Below are 17,114 nucleotides of genomic sequence, written 5' to 3'. Positions count from 1 at the left end.
GGAGTTTTAGCTGGGAATTGGAACTGCAACTATAGGGTCAATGAAGCCTATTGCGGGCAATTCCAATGCCAACAAAGTCTATTACAGGCAGTTCCAATGCTAACCAAGTTTATTGTGAGGATTTCCAATGTTGACCCGGCATAGTATGGGAAATTCTCATGTTCCAACTAATGCCTACCAGGGTCGTACCTCAGGGATGTATCAATCTTAAAAATAATACCTACTACCTAATATCTATCAAAATTAAAAGTAACACCTATCTACAAGAATGCACCAACAGTCAATTGTGATCCTATACAGGGTGTTTTTTTTTGGTGTGCCTACCATTGCTATCTCCGAAACGGTGAGAGTTACAACTTCGATGAAATTAGACTAAATTGGCTCCTTATGGAGCTGATTAAGGAAGCCGCTGCAAAGTTGCCACATTTTCAGTAGTTTCCTAGATATTTAAAAAAGTATGAAAATGGTCCAAAACTTCAATCCCTCGCATTTCGTATACTATTTGTGACAGAAAAGAAGTTTAAATTACAAAGTTTCACAACTTTTTACTCTCTACAAAACGACATATCGAACGTCATTGTACAACTTTTAGTAACTAAGTAATCGGTATCAACTTCATTATTTTAAATACGGACCTGGAATTTTTATTTCATATTTCGAAAGTGCTTTTTATTCCATGGCTATGGATGTATAGGGTGATTCATTCAGAATGGGATATGGTGAAACCCGAGATAGGGGACACCAAAATATGACAATTCGACCCAATATTCCTTATATAAATGTTGCGCGTTTCGGAATTATAGGGTGTTAAAGGTTGACATTTTATTTTAAAATTCCTTAATAAATTTTGTGTTTTTGTAGTATCAACACAAAAATTGGTATACTAAAGTTTTGTAAGATGTCAAGTAAGAATTTTGATCTAATTTTTATGTAGCTCCTAAATGGTGCTAATTACGACTAACTGCTTCAGTATATTTGATCATATTTTTGTATGAATGCAACTGAAATCAAATTCTATTCTACATAATGAAAGAATGTCTGTTTTTACTCAAAAAAGGTATTCTTGTTTAATCCAGATATCTCTTTTCGTTTCCGAGATTTTTACCTATGTCGTGTCGTACCATTTCAAATCTTCAAAAACGATGGTGGCTGTAAGTGCGTCAATATTTCAACAATATTTTTCCACATCGATGGATTGATCGTAGAAATGAGTTTCCATGGCTCGCGACAATTCCAGACCTAAAAATCAAATACCATACCTTTATTTAAAAAGAAATAAAACATTTATTAACTTGATTTTACTGATTTTCAAATAAATCTTTTGCCGCATTAAAAACAAATGAAAAATAATTCTTATTTAAGCAGTTGTTCAAAATGACCTTCCACCTCAATACATTTTACTATTCTCTTCCTCAAAGACTTTAATACTTTTTTATTTGAAATGGTGCGACATGAACTAACTTATGGATAAAAATCTCATAAACGAAGAGAGAAATCGGGATTAAATAAGAATACATTTTTTGAGTAAAAATAGACGTTCTTTCACTATGTAGAATAGAATTTGATTTCAGTTGCATTCATACAAAAATATGACCAAATATAGTGAAGCAGTGAGTCGTAATTAGCGCCATTTAGGAGCTACATAAAAATTAGATCAAAATTCTTACTTGACATCTTACAAAACTTTAGTATACCAATTTTTGTGTTGATACTACAAAAACATCAAAACATTAAGGAATTTTAAAATAAAATTTCAACCTTTAACACCCTATAATTCTGAAACGCGCAACATTTATATAAGGAATATTGGATTCAATCGTCATATTTTGGTATCTCTTATCTCAGGTTTCACCATGTCCCATTCTCAGTGAATCACCCTATATACATATATTGCCGTAAATATGCTGTAATAATACGTTAAAATCTCACATTTACCAGTTTTCATTCCCTTGTATAAATCATTTATCTTCTGAACTAAAATTTCAAGTCTATCCTATAATCAAATCGAACAAGAGTTATCAAGGATTTCATTATTTACATATACATATTTACGCTATGAGCGATAATATTAAATTTATATTATTATATATATTATATGTTTTATATTATAACTAACCGATGTAATTTTTTCAGCCTACTGAGATATTCTTTATGTACAGCTTTGCATTACTCGCGCAATGCTTTATGCAGTTTTTTCAACGTAACACACCCCTGAGCTGAAGGTACACCTAATTCAAAAGTGATTGTGTGTAGCTGGCTCACAAAATATAGTGGCAGGACCGGTAATCGAGTTTCAATACACCTAAAAAGACCTAAAAACTTTTGTTCAACTTCCCAGAAGTTTTCTCATATTTTATTCTTGCCCTTTAGCGCGGTAGGTCTCGATAGCCGTTTTCTTGCCCTGCAACCTTACTAGGATGCGCTTATTTTTAAGGTTGCTTTCAAAATTTTATGCGATATTGCACTTTTCAGTCATTATTCTCTCGACAATAGTGTTGAGTCTTATCGATCCACAGCTATTGAAAGAACTTTTCAAGTTTTATGACTAAATGATAATATTGTGCCAAAAATGTCCAAAGTGTTACGAAGAGCCATCATATTGAACTGTCGAATGGGCTGATATTTAATTCACACTTGCGTGGGCGTGTTTCAGCATGAGAGAGAGCAAAGACTCTTATATTATTTAACATTGCAATTGCAAGGGCAACTCGCACATCCTGAAAGATTCAGATATTGAATTCGGAATGATTATTGTTAATAATTTAAGAAAAGCATTTGAACTTTTATACCTATAAAAACAGAAGTGTAAGTATTTAAACCCTTTGAAAATGTTTAACATTAACTAAATCAGCTTTAAACATTATCAATAAGATTTACATCTTCTCTTAGAGTTGGCCTTCACTAGTAGAAAATTTGAAATATTAATATATTAATACAAAATGATTTTTAGCTCACCGACAAAGTAAAATAGATGAAAGATGAAGTCATTTTAATAAAAAGCTTTATATAAACATATGACCGATTTCAGTCATTTAAGGATTTAGAGGACCTCAAAATTTTCTGCATATTATCTATTTATTACCAAAAATCATAATACTGGTTCATTTTCACGGCCACCGCGATCTCCCGACATAAATCCTTTGGATTTTTATTTATGGGGTCATATGAAACAAATTGTGTCCCAAGAGACAATTAACACAAGAGAACAGTTGTTAGATGGAATACAGATGACTGTTGCTGATATAAGAAATCGTCTAGATAAGTTGATTTGGGTGAAAAACCCATTACTTAATCGTTGTAAAGCACGCATTCTTGTAGGACATTTTGAGCTATTACTATGATATTTTTCCTTTTAACTGACTAATTTGTGTAATTTTTAGTAACAAATGAGTAATATGCAGACAATTTTGAAGTTCTCCAAATCCTTAAATATTTGAAATCGGATATATGTCTATGTGAAGTTTTTTCTTAAAATGATCTTACCTTTCATCTGCCTCACTTTATTGGTGAGCTAAAAAATCACCTTGCATAAAATATTTTAGAGGGTACTTGTTAGATCAATTCCGATTACCCTTTTTAAGAAATATTAATTTGTTACCAAACTATGAAGTGTAACATTTGTAAATTACAGGACAAAAAATCTCTTTCTTAGGAAATTCAGTTGCATATACTACATACATATACATGGGGTAATAAAAAACTTGCGTATTACCCCATATTTGCGTAGGGACATCAAAGCAAACTATATAAAAATTATCCTCAAGTTTTCTATTGATTTTTTCCTGAATTAATTCTTAAATAAGTTAGAAATTGCTTAGAAATCAGCAAAAAGGGAAAATTTATTTGAAATGGGGTGTTTATACTTATATTGTTGGCGACATTGTGTTTTGACATTGACTCTGACCAATCATGACCCCGAAAGGTTACGCGGGTTATTTAAATTTTTAAGTTTTGGAGACGTTGAGTCAAAACGGCTCTAATTAGAAGATTGAAAAAAAACACTGAAAGATAGCCGATTTTGCGTACTATGACCTCCATATAAATCCGCACATGCGCAAAAAAATAAAAACCAATTTCCCCATGTTAATCTCCTATGTCCAAAGTTCGCCTGGACTCCCGGTATATATATCTATATATTGAAAATGTTGATTTTTCTAAGGAAAAGCAGGTTCATTTCGTAAAAATATTGTTGTTTTAGCAAATATGAGTTTATTTAGTTGCGGTTTGATATTAGTTTTTATGTTATGAATGCCGTAAACTCTGCAATTTGCAGCAAATACCAATTAAATGGTGTAGCTAATAAAATATTACGAATTATTGTGAATCAAATAAATTTGCTGACGACCAAAATATTATTAATATTGGGTGTGATTCATTTTACGGATTAATTTTCGCCACCCGAAATGGTATTTTCTAATTATTAATATGCGTCATAAGAATACAATATTCTCTATGTAAATATGTTTAGCATGTTATTCTGTTGCTAGTTATTCGGTGTATGATGAGTTGGGAGGTAAAACTCTAAACAGATAAATTTAGCTGCATGAAACAAGACTTAAGATAAAGAGCATTTATCCCCAGGACTAATCAAACTTTTTCAGTACATTACATCGTATCAGACTGCGCCGGAACTCTACTCAACAATATACTCTCGTTTGGAGCTCGGCAGAATTTAACCGGGTATAAATAAAAGTTTTATTCCGGCAACCGCCGAAACTATTCCAATTGCGGATTCCATTAAAGTATCACGAAACGGGAAGTCAAGATTCTTGGAAACACTCCCGTTATTCGATCAGCATCTTTGGGGATATAAGAGGATTAATCTATGTATTAAATATATAGTTACTACCTTTAATAGGATTTGACGGGAAAGAGTCGTCTATGTTTATTTTGAAGTTTGAACAACTGCAGATGAAAATTATTGAACACCCTGCATGTTATTAAATCGATAAATGTTGATTTCAAAGAACCATTTGACTTACTTTTTTATAATAACAGAAGAATCCTTTTCATTTACAGTGGCGGCAAAAAGTATTTGCACACCGCGATTTTCGCGATTTCTAAGTTTATTGTTGTCAATAAAAAAAAACACTTTACATATAAAGAGTATATTAAATAATTATATGGTCTCTGTCAACCAAAAGTTTATACAAATTGAATATTAGTGGGAAAAAAAAGAAATGATTAAAACCGCTTGGAATAAAGTATTTGCACACTGCAACTGGCTTGAATTTTTAAGGCTTACAAAGCTTTAATATTTAGTAAAAAGTCCATTTGTATCAATTATCGCTTGTAAGCGTCTTGGCATAGAATGGACCAATATTTGTATGTAGTTGCAATCAATTCTTTCCCATTCTTCAGCTAATATGTCTTTAATTTGATCGCGTCCTGAAATTGTATGTTTCCTGATTCTTTGATCTAAATGGTGCCATAAGTTTTCAATTATATTAATGTCAGGAGATTGTGGTGGTGTATGAAATTGTCTGCCAACATTATATAATAGCCATTCCTTGGTTTTTTTGGCAGTATGTTTCGGATCATTGTCCTGTTGGAATATAGATTTATTTTCAATGCCCATTTTGACAGCACTTTGCCTTAAGTTATTTCGGAGTATGTTGATGTAACTTGTCGCATTTAAATTCCCTTCTATTGGAACAAGCATACCCACCCCATGGTAGGAAACACAGCCCCACATCATAATTTGTCCACCACCATGTTTCACTGAAACTCAAACATTTTGTTTCTTTAATTCTTCATTGCGTTTTCGCCAGATTGTTTTCCTACCATCTGAACCAAAGAAGTTGAACTTGTTCTCGTCTGAAAAGATGACATTTTCCCAAAAAGTTATCGACTTGCTGATATATTCCTTTGCAAAGGCCAGGCGCTTTTTCCGGTTTGCTTCACTGATGTATGGTTTTCTCCGAGGAACTCTATCATAGAGGCCTTCCGAATTCAAAGAATTTCTTATGGTTCTTTCACTAACCTGGACTCCAGTACTAGTTGGGACCATATTTGCTAAGATTGATGCGCTTATGCTAGGATTTTTGAGAGCTTCATTTTTTATTTTCCTCTGTGTTCTCAAACTAAGCTTCCGTGGACGTCCTTTGCGAATCTTATTTTCGGTTGTACCTCGCTCCTCATATCTTTTGATAATGTATCGGACAGTGGAAAAGTTTAACTGAAGGTAGTCAGCAATTTTCCGATAAGAATTTCCCTGATTTCTAAGTAAAATCACGTTTGCTCTTGTACCAGCACTTAGTTTTCTTGTTTTCACCATGTTTGCGAACTGAATTATTTTTAAAACTACCTATAAGTTATTTGAAACATCGAGAAATATTTTAGTGATATCGATGGAAAAAAAGAAATTTTTAATACACCAATAAACAGATAAAGAAATCCGAGCAGTTGCAGTGTGCAAATACTTTATTCCAGGCGGTTTTAATCATTTCTTTTTTTTCCCACTAATATTCAATTTGTATAAACTTTTGGTTGACAGAGACCATATAATTATTTAATATACTCTTTATATGTAAAGTGTTTTTTTTTATTGACAACAATAAACTTAGAAATCGCGAAAATCGCGGTGTGCAAATACTTTTTGCCGCCACTGTATTTATCGGTTGACTTCCAACGAATTCAACGGATTTGACATTAAAACATACTATAATAGAGGTTATGGTATGTTTTATATGGTCAATATCAATATGGTTCAAATGACGTAACTTTTTATTTACGCCACAAAATGTAACGATTGAGAGTCGCCTTACGTACAGTGACAAGTCATATAAATTTAATATGCTAAAAAAAAATAAACATATATTTGAATGTGTAAACATAACCCTATTTTTTTGCACGGTTACCGCTTAATTTGTTGATGTTTCGGTTTAAATTGTTGTTTAAAACCGTTGTGTTTTTTGCTCATCAACTTTAGAGGTAAAAATTTGTTCTTTTGAGAACTAAAATAGTGTTCCTGGGTATTTATTATCGGTGTTGTTATTATTGTTGTAGGTATAATGCTCAAATTCTTAAACAGTCGTTGTAAGTAGCTTGTAATGTTCCTTATCAACCATTTTGAAGGAGGATTGAAAAATAATGAGCCCTTGTTACCATTGAATTCAGTTAGATAAATAAATTGAATTTGTTCATTGGTATAATAGTTATTTGCTCTGAATCTAACAATACTGTTAAATACTTCTAAATGCTGATAACATACGCGTTAATTTTGAAAAAATGTGGCACCACTGCTGATATGAAGCCTGTGACGTGCATAAAGTTACGAGATTTAATAGTAAGATTTTTATGTATTTTTAAATTTAGAATAACTTTTCCATGTCTTTTGGATCAATTTTCTTTGCGCACTCAAAGAATATCCAGAACTTCCCATACTTCTTGATTCTATAGTTACGTGCAGTCGGAAACAATATTTTTAATCTCACAAAAGATGACCAAAGAATAAATATTTAATTTTAAAGGTCAAAATTGAAAATCGCATTTTTTGTCCAGTTTTCAGTTTTTTGCCACTAATTCTCACTGCTCAATTTCACTTAAACTTCATAACTTTAATTAATTATTCTTGCATGCATTTTCAATGTTTTACGCAATAAATCCAAGGAACTCAATGAAATTAAACGTTAATACCTTAAGTTCGGATTGGTCAATTTATCACACATATCAGATGTCTATTTCCATAAAATTCCCACATTTCTCTATTAAATTAATATTTCTGAAGAAAAATTTCACATAAAAACTGAAGTATACAGCACGTCCGTTACCGAAGTTCAGTAACCGTAAAAGATACGAGGTTGGTTAAATTGAGGCTAAGTTACCTAATTTGGAATTCAACGTTTTTATAAAACTAGTTTTTTTGAATGCGTCGAAAAGGATACTTTATATTTTAAAACGGCATACTTTTGAACTCCAAATTACGTAGCTTTGTCCCAGTTTAAACGACCTCGTATGCTTTATGGTCATCAATATCCTCGTAGCTGAGCTCCAAAAACGGACACCCTGCATAGAGGTATTTAAAGAAAGTTTTAAGATATTCGTAGTATTAAATAAATCTTTCCTAAACAAGTTTCGGTCGGCTATAATTCTTGGCAAATTTGTCGCTTGATGGTTTTCTGTCAATGACTATTCGAACTAAGTTTCCTCTCAGCAAGTTTAATGCAATTGACTTAATCTTCGAGTAATAGGTTGTTAGGTTTATCGGGTTATCAAACCTGGTAATCTAACGTTGATGCATGGCGACACAATTTAGTGTTAAAGGTTTGAGTGTAATGAATGTTTTCTTCTGTTTCAGAATCTTGGGCTGGCTATTACGAAAAAAAGCTTCTGCATAAACTACTTGATACTTACAACGTGCTAGAACGCCCAGTTGCTAACGAGTCAGATCCGCTCCAACTAAGTTTCGGAATAACGCTAATGCAAATAATAGATGTGGTAAGTTTTCACTTTTTATCCTACCCCACCGGAATATTAGAGCCAGTTGGGGCATTATGGGCAAATAAAGTTCTGACCCAACTAATTATGATAAAAGATTAAAGTTCCGAAAATTATTAAGTTTTATTAAAATACGCGGTTAGTCTTTGTCGAAAGTTCCAGTTGAGTTTTCGGTTATTATCTCCATCCCTCCCTGTTTTACTAGATAATAAGTCTTTTTGCCCATTACCTAGATAGAGTATATCATGTTCTTTATAGGGAAACTTATATCTTTAATAAATTTCCCTAAGGATTCAAATATGCTTTTATATCAGGTATGATAACGACGAGGAATATGGAATTCTATTCTCTTATAAATTATCTTCACCTTATCTTCAACTTCAAATTGAAATATTTGTTCTTAAAAGATAAAAAGCTTCATTACTGTGTGAAATGGACGGAAAAAAGACACAATGTATTTCCCACTACATAATAAAGTTTTAACTAATCCTTTGTTCTATGGTAGCATCGCGAGCAAACACTATTTTGCTACTTTAATGAAAACTTGTGCGAAACAGTAAGCCCTGAGGCTTTACGAAAATATATCCTTTTTTAATAAAATAACCTTCTAAACTTCTCCCCGAATTTAACTCAACTACTGGCTAGCTCAGCGATATAAAATTAGGGAGGATAGGCGAATTAAAACCTGAAAAAGCCTCTAGAGAAATTACTTTTGGACCAAGCCTTTTTACTCAGTTCATGAACTCTTAACTTTCATCACATCGTTATTTTAATATTCGAGGAGCTAAAACAGAATTATTCAAAATATTACATATATTGTGGTGGTTCAGTATATTTAACGTTTTGATTTAGTTTTTACAGGGATTCTAAAAAGAAAGGGTTAGACTTGTTTAGAATTTTCAGTTGATTCCTAAAAATCCAATATCAAGCAAAAAAGACTCAGGATTACTGTGAAATTACCTTGCAATATTTCAAAATTTTAAAAGAAAAGAACTGCACACCACCAAAATCATCATTGCGCGATGGTTTACCTAAAATCCACAAAAGTGGATGTCTAATCAGATTAGATTGTATGTGGATTCTGCTTGCCATAAATTTTCTTCTTGGCTCGATGATATTCTAAGGGGTTTGAGATATTGTGTCGGCAAATTCTCCATAACAATCTCCATTTTGTTTGCAAAGGGCCTTACATAAACAAAAATCTTCAGCTGAGAGTTTTATATTTTCTATGAATGTAAAGAACTTGTTTCCCAATATTCTATGGGCGGATGCGTTGACCTGAGAAGATTCTTGTTGAAGAGTACGAGTGCCTGTCCGTTAAAAGTAGGCACTAAATACTTTTTACTATAGTATTAATCTGGGAGTTTTTTCAATTCAATAGGAAATAGTGAAGTAGAAATTTTGCTAAATCATGGGTACAGGAGTTTCCTCATAGTTTTTTTAATTTTATGCATGTTCTTATCATGCATTTATTATATGCATGAATCGCTTAGATCAAAACACAACGAAGAGAAGTTTAAACAAAATTGAAAGTTTTACAATAGGTATATTGATGACTTTTTAATTCTCTAGGAAGGTGATCCGAACAGTCTACACTCACGTGAATAATTTATCATTATAAGCGAGACATGAAAAATTCTCTTCTTGGAGTTATTCTTGGTAACAGCTGGTCCCGTGAACAACTTTGAGATCTCTAGGAAACCCTTATCTATTGTCTAACTCAGTATAGATTCTAACTCTCCCCCTCACAAATTTTCACCATTAAATTCCTTCTTTTACGAACTATTCAACCTCCCACTGTCAAGATCCGCTCTCAATCAGGAGTGGAAGGCAGTTAAATACATTGCGTCTCTTAATGGCTTTCCTAGACAAATGGTTATAAACTTTACTATGAATTCTTGAGTAAATACAAAGTTCAAAAATCTTAGAACATCATTCAAAACAAATGCGGGACTAATCCAAAGTTTTAAGCTAGCTTATTGATCTCATAAATTTTACTATCTTTCAAGACTGTTATGAATTTTTATTAAACGTAATTTTAGAATCATCACAAACTTTTGGAATAGTATTGCATTCTTTTTTAATAAATTCTAAAGTGAGCATTATTTTTGGTAGTCTACCACAATACCTCCATAAAATTAATTCAATTAATAAATACTTTTTCCCTAATTCTTTACTAAGGTGGACGATCTACACAAGATGTCCGAGAAGTACATGTATGTCATAATTTTTTTAGGTTTTTCAGTAAAAATTATGACTAATTTTGATAAAGTTTATACAAATTTTTACACATCCGGAAGAAGAGGGATATTTCGTAGGGTCATATTAGTATGGACTAATGTATTAACACAGCTACCAACAATGCATTAACCCGCTACCAGGTGTTTCAAAACTAATTTAACATTTTAGCATATGAGTGAAGCGCTTTCAATTGTCCTATTTTTATGTGAGAAATTTGTGGTACATTACTCGATGCTTTTTCTGGCGCACCCCGTATAATATCCGTATTTGATAGAGAAATTTAATATATGTCTATACAATATATTCGCTTACAACGTTACGAAAAACAAAAATTATAAGTTCCTCTCTTGAAAATGCAAACTTTACTTACGTAACAAGAAAGTTTATATCTGAAGAGCAAATACAATAAACGTTTAACGTTTTATAGTCCTAGTTTAATTTATGGAGAAACGCAAAGCTGTAGTTATTCAAGTTCGGGGGTTAAAACTTAAGTAGACACAATATGAAAATCTCATGCAGCATGCATATTAAACAGTGGACGAATTTAATGGGGTAACATATTTCATATCCCTGGAGTTGGCCTAAACTATAACTAAGTTTCGTAATGTATGCCTAAATATATTTGCCAAAGGTAAGTGGGTTGATTTTAGTTTGGTGTTTATTCCCTAGATCAAATTTTATTGCCGGAATTTTGGAAATTTGACTTACGGCTAGCACATACTTACGAAATTTGAAATGTAATCCCAAATTTAAAACACAAAAAAAATAAAAATAACGCCCTTCCGAGTACTGAATTAAAATTTATTTTTGGAATGATTTAGTTTAGAGGGAAATGAAATAAAATTTTCGAATGAATGAATGGTCTTTGAAGCGAGTCGCAAACCTACCATAATAAATTTTATTTTGTTTCAGGATGAGAAAAACCAACTACTAATTACAAACATTTGGCTAAAGTTGGTAAGTGTGGTACATCAATTTATTTAATGTTAAAAGAAGCAGCCTACTGACAGTTAAATTAAATAATCCGTCAAACGGCAGCTTTTATAGTCATGTTCCGGAAGTTCGTCTGCATTGTGAGGCTTAATTACAAAGAACATCGATCAACCTTTCGAAAGCCGAAACGAGGAGATACAAGATTATCCTCTCATGACTTTAGATAATCAAATTTCAATTTCTCCCTTTAACATAAAGAAAATCCTTTAGAAAAAGCAACTTCATAGCAATATCTTACATTAGTTTTGAAGCAAACGGGAATAAAAAGCCGAATTCGCTCCGAAATACGCGTGCCAGAATCCGGAGCAGTAATATGAGCACAGTTTTATATGGAACGAAGTTTCTGGGACTGCGAGAAAATCAATATCTATTTATATATTTTTTACGTATATGCAATAACTTCCCAGCAGGTTTGCAGTTTAAAACTTCCTCTCACATAGTACGTGCCAAGAGGGAAATTTAAAATGCAATATTTGATCCAATTTCCTCTTGTTACTTATAAAACACGATAAGCCATTTATGAGTTCAGAGCATGCTCGGAACGAAACTTATTTGCATGAAATACGATGTATGAGGACCATGTGAAGATATCTTTTTTTATCTGGGGCATGTCCCCATCAAAGACACTAGATAAGAAAATTATGTATGGACATACAGAGATAATACAATTTACTTGTTTTTAGCGATTTTTAAATCTTCCGGTCAAATTAAACAGATAGTTCGAAAACGAGATTACGTAGAAAGTTTTCGTATTCGGCATCGGCCAGAAGAATTTAGTAATAGAAAGTCTATGGTTGGGTAAAGTAATGTTTGAATTTCTTGAATTTGAAGCATTTACTAAAGACTTGCTTTTAGCTTTCAATAGAAGCAGACACTCAAATAAATAACAACCATGTTGGAGTAAAGATTTTCTAATTTTGAATTTGATTCTGTACCTTTCTTTAAAACAAATTTTATAGATAATTTGAATACCTCGTATAAGTGGTAGAAGAGGTTCTAGTTCTAAGTTTGCATTTGAGCTTCTATGATTCAACATTTGGCACTAGACTCAAAATTTGCATAGTATACAGTTAACAAAATTTTCTCTTTTAGATATTAAATATAATATGAGGCATCTTGGTGTAAACCAAGAAACCTTTACTGCAATTCCTAAAAATAACAACTTTCTGGCGTGTTTTAGGGTCGTAAAAATCGTTGTTCTAGATAGATCCAGGTTTTGCTCATATATGCAGTCGAGAATGTCCGTTACTCTACAACCAGGCCAAATAACAGGCTGACAAAATATTCCCGTACGGCTCCTATCGTAGATATTATGTTTACAACATAAAAATTTGAAATTAGTCTTAAATTGCAGAAAAATAGCATGTGCCTCTCCTAGGAAAATCATATTCTCGTCCTCTGATGTTTCCTTAAATTGCAATCAATTTACATCGTCGGCTGAAACTATATTACTTTTCCTACTATATACACAATATACTATTATTGGTTCATCTAGATGTAGTGTTCTGGTTATCAAACTTTTCATTTTTTGATCGATTTCCGAGAAATATTTCCCGTAGTTTCAGAAAAAAAGGAAAATGCTGCCAAACGAGTTTTCTCTCCATCGTAAAGAGCGTGAAATTTAATATGAAATAAAAGTACGGAGAGAAAAATCGATATGCTGGAAAATCCTTGTTTTCTCGTGTGGAAGTCGACCAAGAGGTCCCGTCACGAAATTTTATTGGAAGCTCTTTTTTGAGGCTCTGAATTTACAAAACGAATCTTTATACCATCAGAAAGAGCGTAAAATTTTCTTTCAAAGAAGATCACTCTGGAGAAAATTGGTCCTTATGGAAATCGACTTAGAGATCAGGACTCTAAATATGAAGTATTTTTTGAATCCAGGGAATAGGAGAACTCCTTATCATAAAATAATTCCTTTTTTGAAAACAGTGTGAAATTCTAATTCAATGTAATTTCGAATTTTCAGAAACCTCAAAATCTCTCTAGGAATTACATAACTGCTTACGAGACAAAACGAATATCTTAAAAAAGTGGACGTTAAGTAACGAACATGCATAAAACTTTCGCGGATCAAATTAAACCTTATGGGAGGTTATTCTAACCATTAAAAAAACCATACAAAATATCTGGAAGTCTGCGAGTTTTATTAATTTAAGAACTCACGCACGAGAAAACATATTCGATTAAGGTTATTTCAAATTGCAACTATTAATCTACCAATGCCCCCAACTATCTTAAATATTGAGACTTTAAACTCTTATTAAGTTTCCAATAAACTAATATTTTGCTTTTTGAGGTGTTCTGGTCCGAGATATGAAGATTTTGTAAAATTTCCAAACATAGAAAGATGCTGACAAAAGAGTTTCTCGCCGCCCTAAAATGAGAATACTCTGAGAAAAATGTGAGGAAAACAGTGCTTTTTCTTGGTTTGTCAATCGACTAAAAACAAAAATTGTTTCAAACAAAAAAAACTTTTAGACGAATAGGTTAAGCTTCAAAAGCGGATGGCATTAAACAACTAATTGATAATATTTTTTAACATATCCACCGAAGCAAATATATTAAATTATATACTGACTTTTGCATTACTTTTCCTGTATATTTTTTATATAAGCCATCTCAATTTCAAAGAAAAATTTTGAATTTTTGTACAAAAAATTATTTATTAATTCATATGTTAATTGTTTAATCATAGTCCTATAACAGGGATTCGATGCTGCAGATTATTATAATATTAATTAGCTTTTGTTTAAATTTAATTACTAGTATGCTCGTCAAAATTTTGAGCGTCAAATTTTATAATGAGTTTTCGATACCTATAAAAACCCAATCAATTACCTACAAATTCTGATAATTAAGCTACGTTTAATCACGCGGCAAATGTATCCTAGTAATTAATAGAGTTCTATGTATGTTTGCCCCAATTACTCCTCCTTGTGTAGACTATATCAATATTACTTGCACCATGCTATTGAATATGTACATAATATTAACCGCAGTCGGTGAACTTTACTGGTAATAAATGGTCCCTTTTTATCTGACACCTCCAGACATATTCTGATGTAAAACAATATGTACCCAGACTTGTCTTACAAAAGAAGATGGGGCCCGTACAAACAAGACTGCCCCACTTATCCTGAGCTTCTAATGTTGTTAACTGTTCGGGAAGGGAATATTACATTACGAACACAATTCAACAACATTAAGACGTTTCCACAGATAAGCTACACGAAATTATGGTGTGTGAACATTAATTCAACTCTACGTTCTCTTTCACGATCATTGTTTCAGTAAACGTCAATCTAATGCACCCTTTTCTTATCATATAAGGCGAATTCGACAACCTATCAATGGGTGTATTGATTTTTAGACTCAGCTCAGAGCATAAAACAGAGCGAAATATAGTAAACAATGAATGATATTTACCCTTGCCAGACATAATAAATGTGTGTTAACGATAAAATTTTTAATGGGATATAAATTAGCTCAAAATTGTTCACGTTAGCAATGCTAAGATAAATTTAGTAACCTCTTAGATGATATGCTCACATGAACTGGAGAATTTCTTTTACATCCTTTTACAGCAGCTTACATTTCTCCAACTGAGCTTAGAAACGGTGCTATTTTAACTCAGAGTTACAAAATTATGATCTCTGGGGACACACATTTAAATAAAATTTTTAAATTGCATAATAAATTCGAGATGTAATATCCTGAAATCTAGATGTAAACGGTCCAAAAAGCATATAAACTTAGCCTGGTCTTTACTCCTTTTCCAGGAATGGAACGATGTAAATCTAAGGTGGAATTCCTCCGAATTCGGCGGTGTCAAAGACCTACGAATACCGCCTCATCGTCTGTGGAAACCAGATGTGCTCATGTACAACAGGTAAGTAAGTCGTAAATTAAATCACTCCGCTGTCACATTTGCTACCACGCCCGTATACAGGATGGGAGGCATAAAATGAGAGATAAGGGAAAAGACCGGAAATAACGCGAATTCTTTTTTGGGGTTTGCATTTATTTGAAATTGTGGAAACATTGGGGATATTTAAAGAATGTGCCTACATGATAATTTAAGGATTCTATATACATTTAACCCTGTTTTTTTTTTGTGCGAGAAGATTTTTACTACCGTTTATATCGAAATCGCTTTTAGGTAAATGCCAATTTTTATATTTCAAATAAAAACACACTTCCTCCCCTGAAACCTTCATAATAATGTCATTGACTCTCTATAATTTTAATTTGACGTTCAATAGCGGGAATCGATTTTATTAAACTTATTTTGGTATGATCTGACCTCTGACTGAATTATGAGGGGGAAAATTGCCGAAAGTAGGTTCATAGGTTATCTGTTGAATAATTTATGTTAATTATGTTAGCACAAACCTATTAATTTGGCTACATATTATGAGCACTGTTATATTGTCTCTATATGATAGTGCAGTAAGCAGGTGGTAGAAATTGAAACTTTGTGAGCACTGATCTACAGAAATGTGCCCCGAGTCACTACTGAAGTAAAAAATTTTCCATTTCTTGTCATCACATCAACCTCTCATATCGAAATTGTCTAGTTTTAGTCATCCCCGAAGTAGAAAATTTAGTTTTACTACTCATCCGTAAAGTCAATACTTTCCACTTGTGGTCATTGAAGAGGTCGACATTTTTATGGTGTAGCCAATCAGGGGTTGAGAATTGACCCTATGAAACCATTCTTTAAGTCGAAATCTCCCAATTTCAATCTCCTTGATGTCGATATTTTCTATTCGACACTTTTCATGTCTTGTCATCCTTGAAGATTACTACTCAAAATCGAAATTTTTCACTTGCAATTACATATAAAAGCCGCTTCACTAATTTTCAATGTGAATTTATTTTACATAGCAGTTAAGACTTAAAACTTTGAAATAATTTTTTATGATTTTAATTTCGTAATTAAATATATAATTAGAGGCTTAAACATTTTTTACTCATTCACTAGCCAATTCAACCAAATAAATCATCAAAAAGGGCGATCATTAAAGAAAAACTCAAGTAGGTGTTGAAATATCAGAGGCATCTTGGATAAATTAATTTGTTAATTTGTTAACAGTCAGATGCTTTGTGGAAAATAACAAATGGCTTAATCAGGGCCTTGCGTTCACGGCTCACTCCCTAACGTTTTTTTTTAAATGATCACCTGTTATAGTCACTTTTATTGGGGAATAATTCGCGATACAATGTTACACCAATTTAATCGACTAGTTTCTTGTTAAACACCTGATTGAAGGCTTACCTGTTAACGTTTCTCGCACACTTTACTAGTAGAAAAAGCAACGGATATAGGGCGTTTTTTTGGAGCATCTCGGAACATTGGTTCATTTTATAGAGGGATCTGGGCGGAGAGTTTTCAAATACATTTATCCTTAACGCTATTTTTTAAAATCCTCAATATA

General features: G+C 32.5%; 2 protein-coding genes across 2 annotated transcripts in view; one reads left to right on the top strand and one right to left on the bottom strand.

The window, feature by feature from the left end:
• The window catches only part of Csk (C-terminal Src kinase), a 114,359-nt gene extending 108,714 nt beyond the window's left edge, over positions 1 to 5,645 (bottom strand). Inside the window, exon 1 of the mRNA XM_066402948.1 lies at positions 5,634 to 5,645. The gene's annotated coding sequence lies outside the window, so the exon portion shown is untranslated. The remainder of the gene's footprint in view (positions 1 to 5,633) is intronic.
• Positions 1 to 17,114, top strand: part of LOC136417303 (neuronal acetylcholine receptor subunit alpha-7-like) — an 84,658-nt gene that overhangs the window by 44,955 nt on the left and 22,589 nt on the right. Inside the window, exons 2-4 of the mRNA XM_066402945.1 lie at positions 8,300 to 8,439; positions 11,593 to 11,637; positions 15,456 to 15,565. Coding sequence (XP_066259042.1) covers positions 8,300 to 8,439; positions 11,593 to 11,637; positions 15,456 to 15,565 — 295 coding nt within the window. The remainder of the gene's footprint in view (positions 1 to 8,299; positions 8,440 to 11,592; positions 11,638 to 15,455; positions 15,566 to 17,114) is intronic.

This window comes from Euwallacea similis, chromosome 27 (genome assembly GCF_039881205.1).
Source record: "Euwallacea similis isolate ESF13 chromosome 27, ESF131.1, whole genome shotgun sequence".
In the NCBI taxonomy this organism is placed as follows: domain Eukaryota; kingdom Metazoa; phylum Arthropoda; class Insecta; order Coleoptera; family Curculionidae; genus Euwallacea; species Euwallacea similis.
Note: the sequence above shows the minus strand (reverse complement) of the source record. Positions and strands in the feature narration are given on the sequence as shown.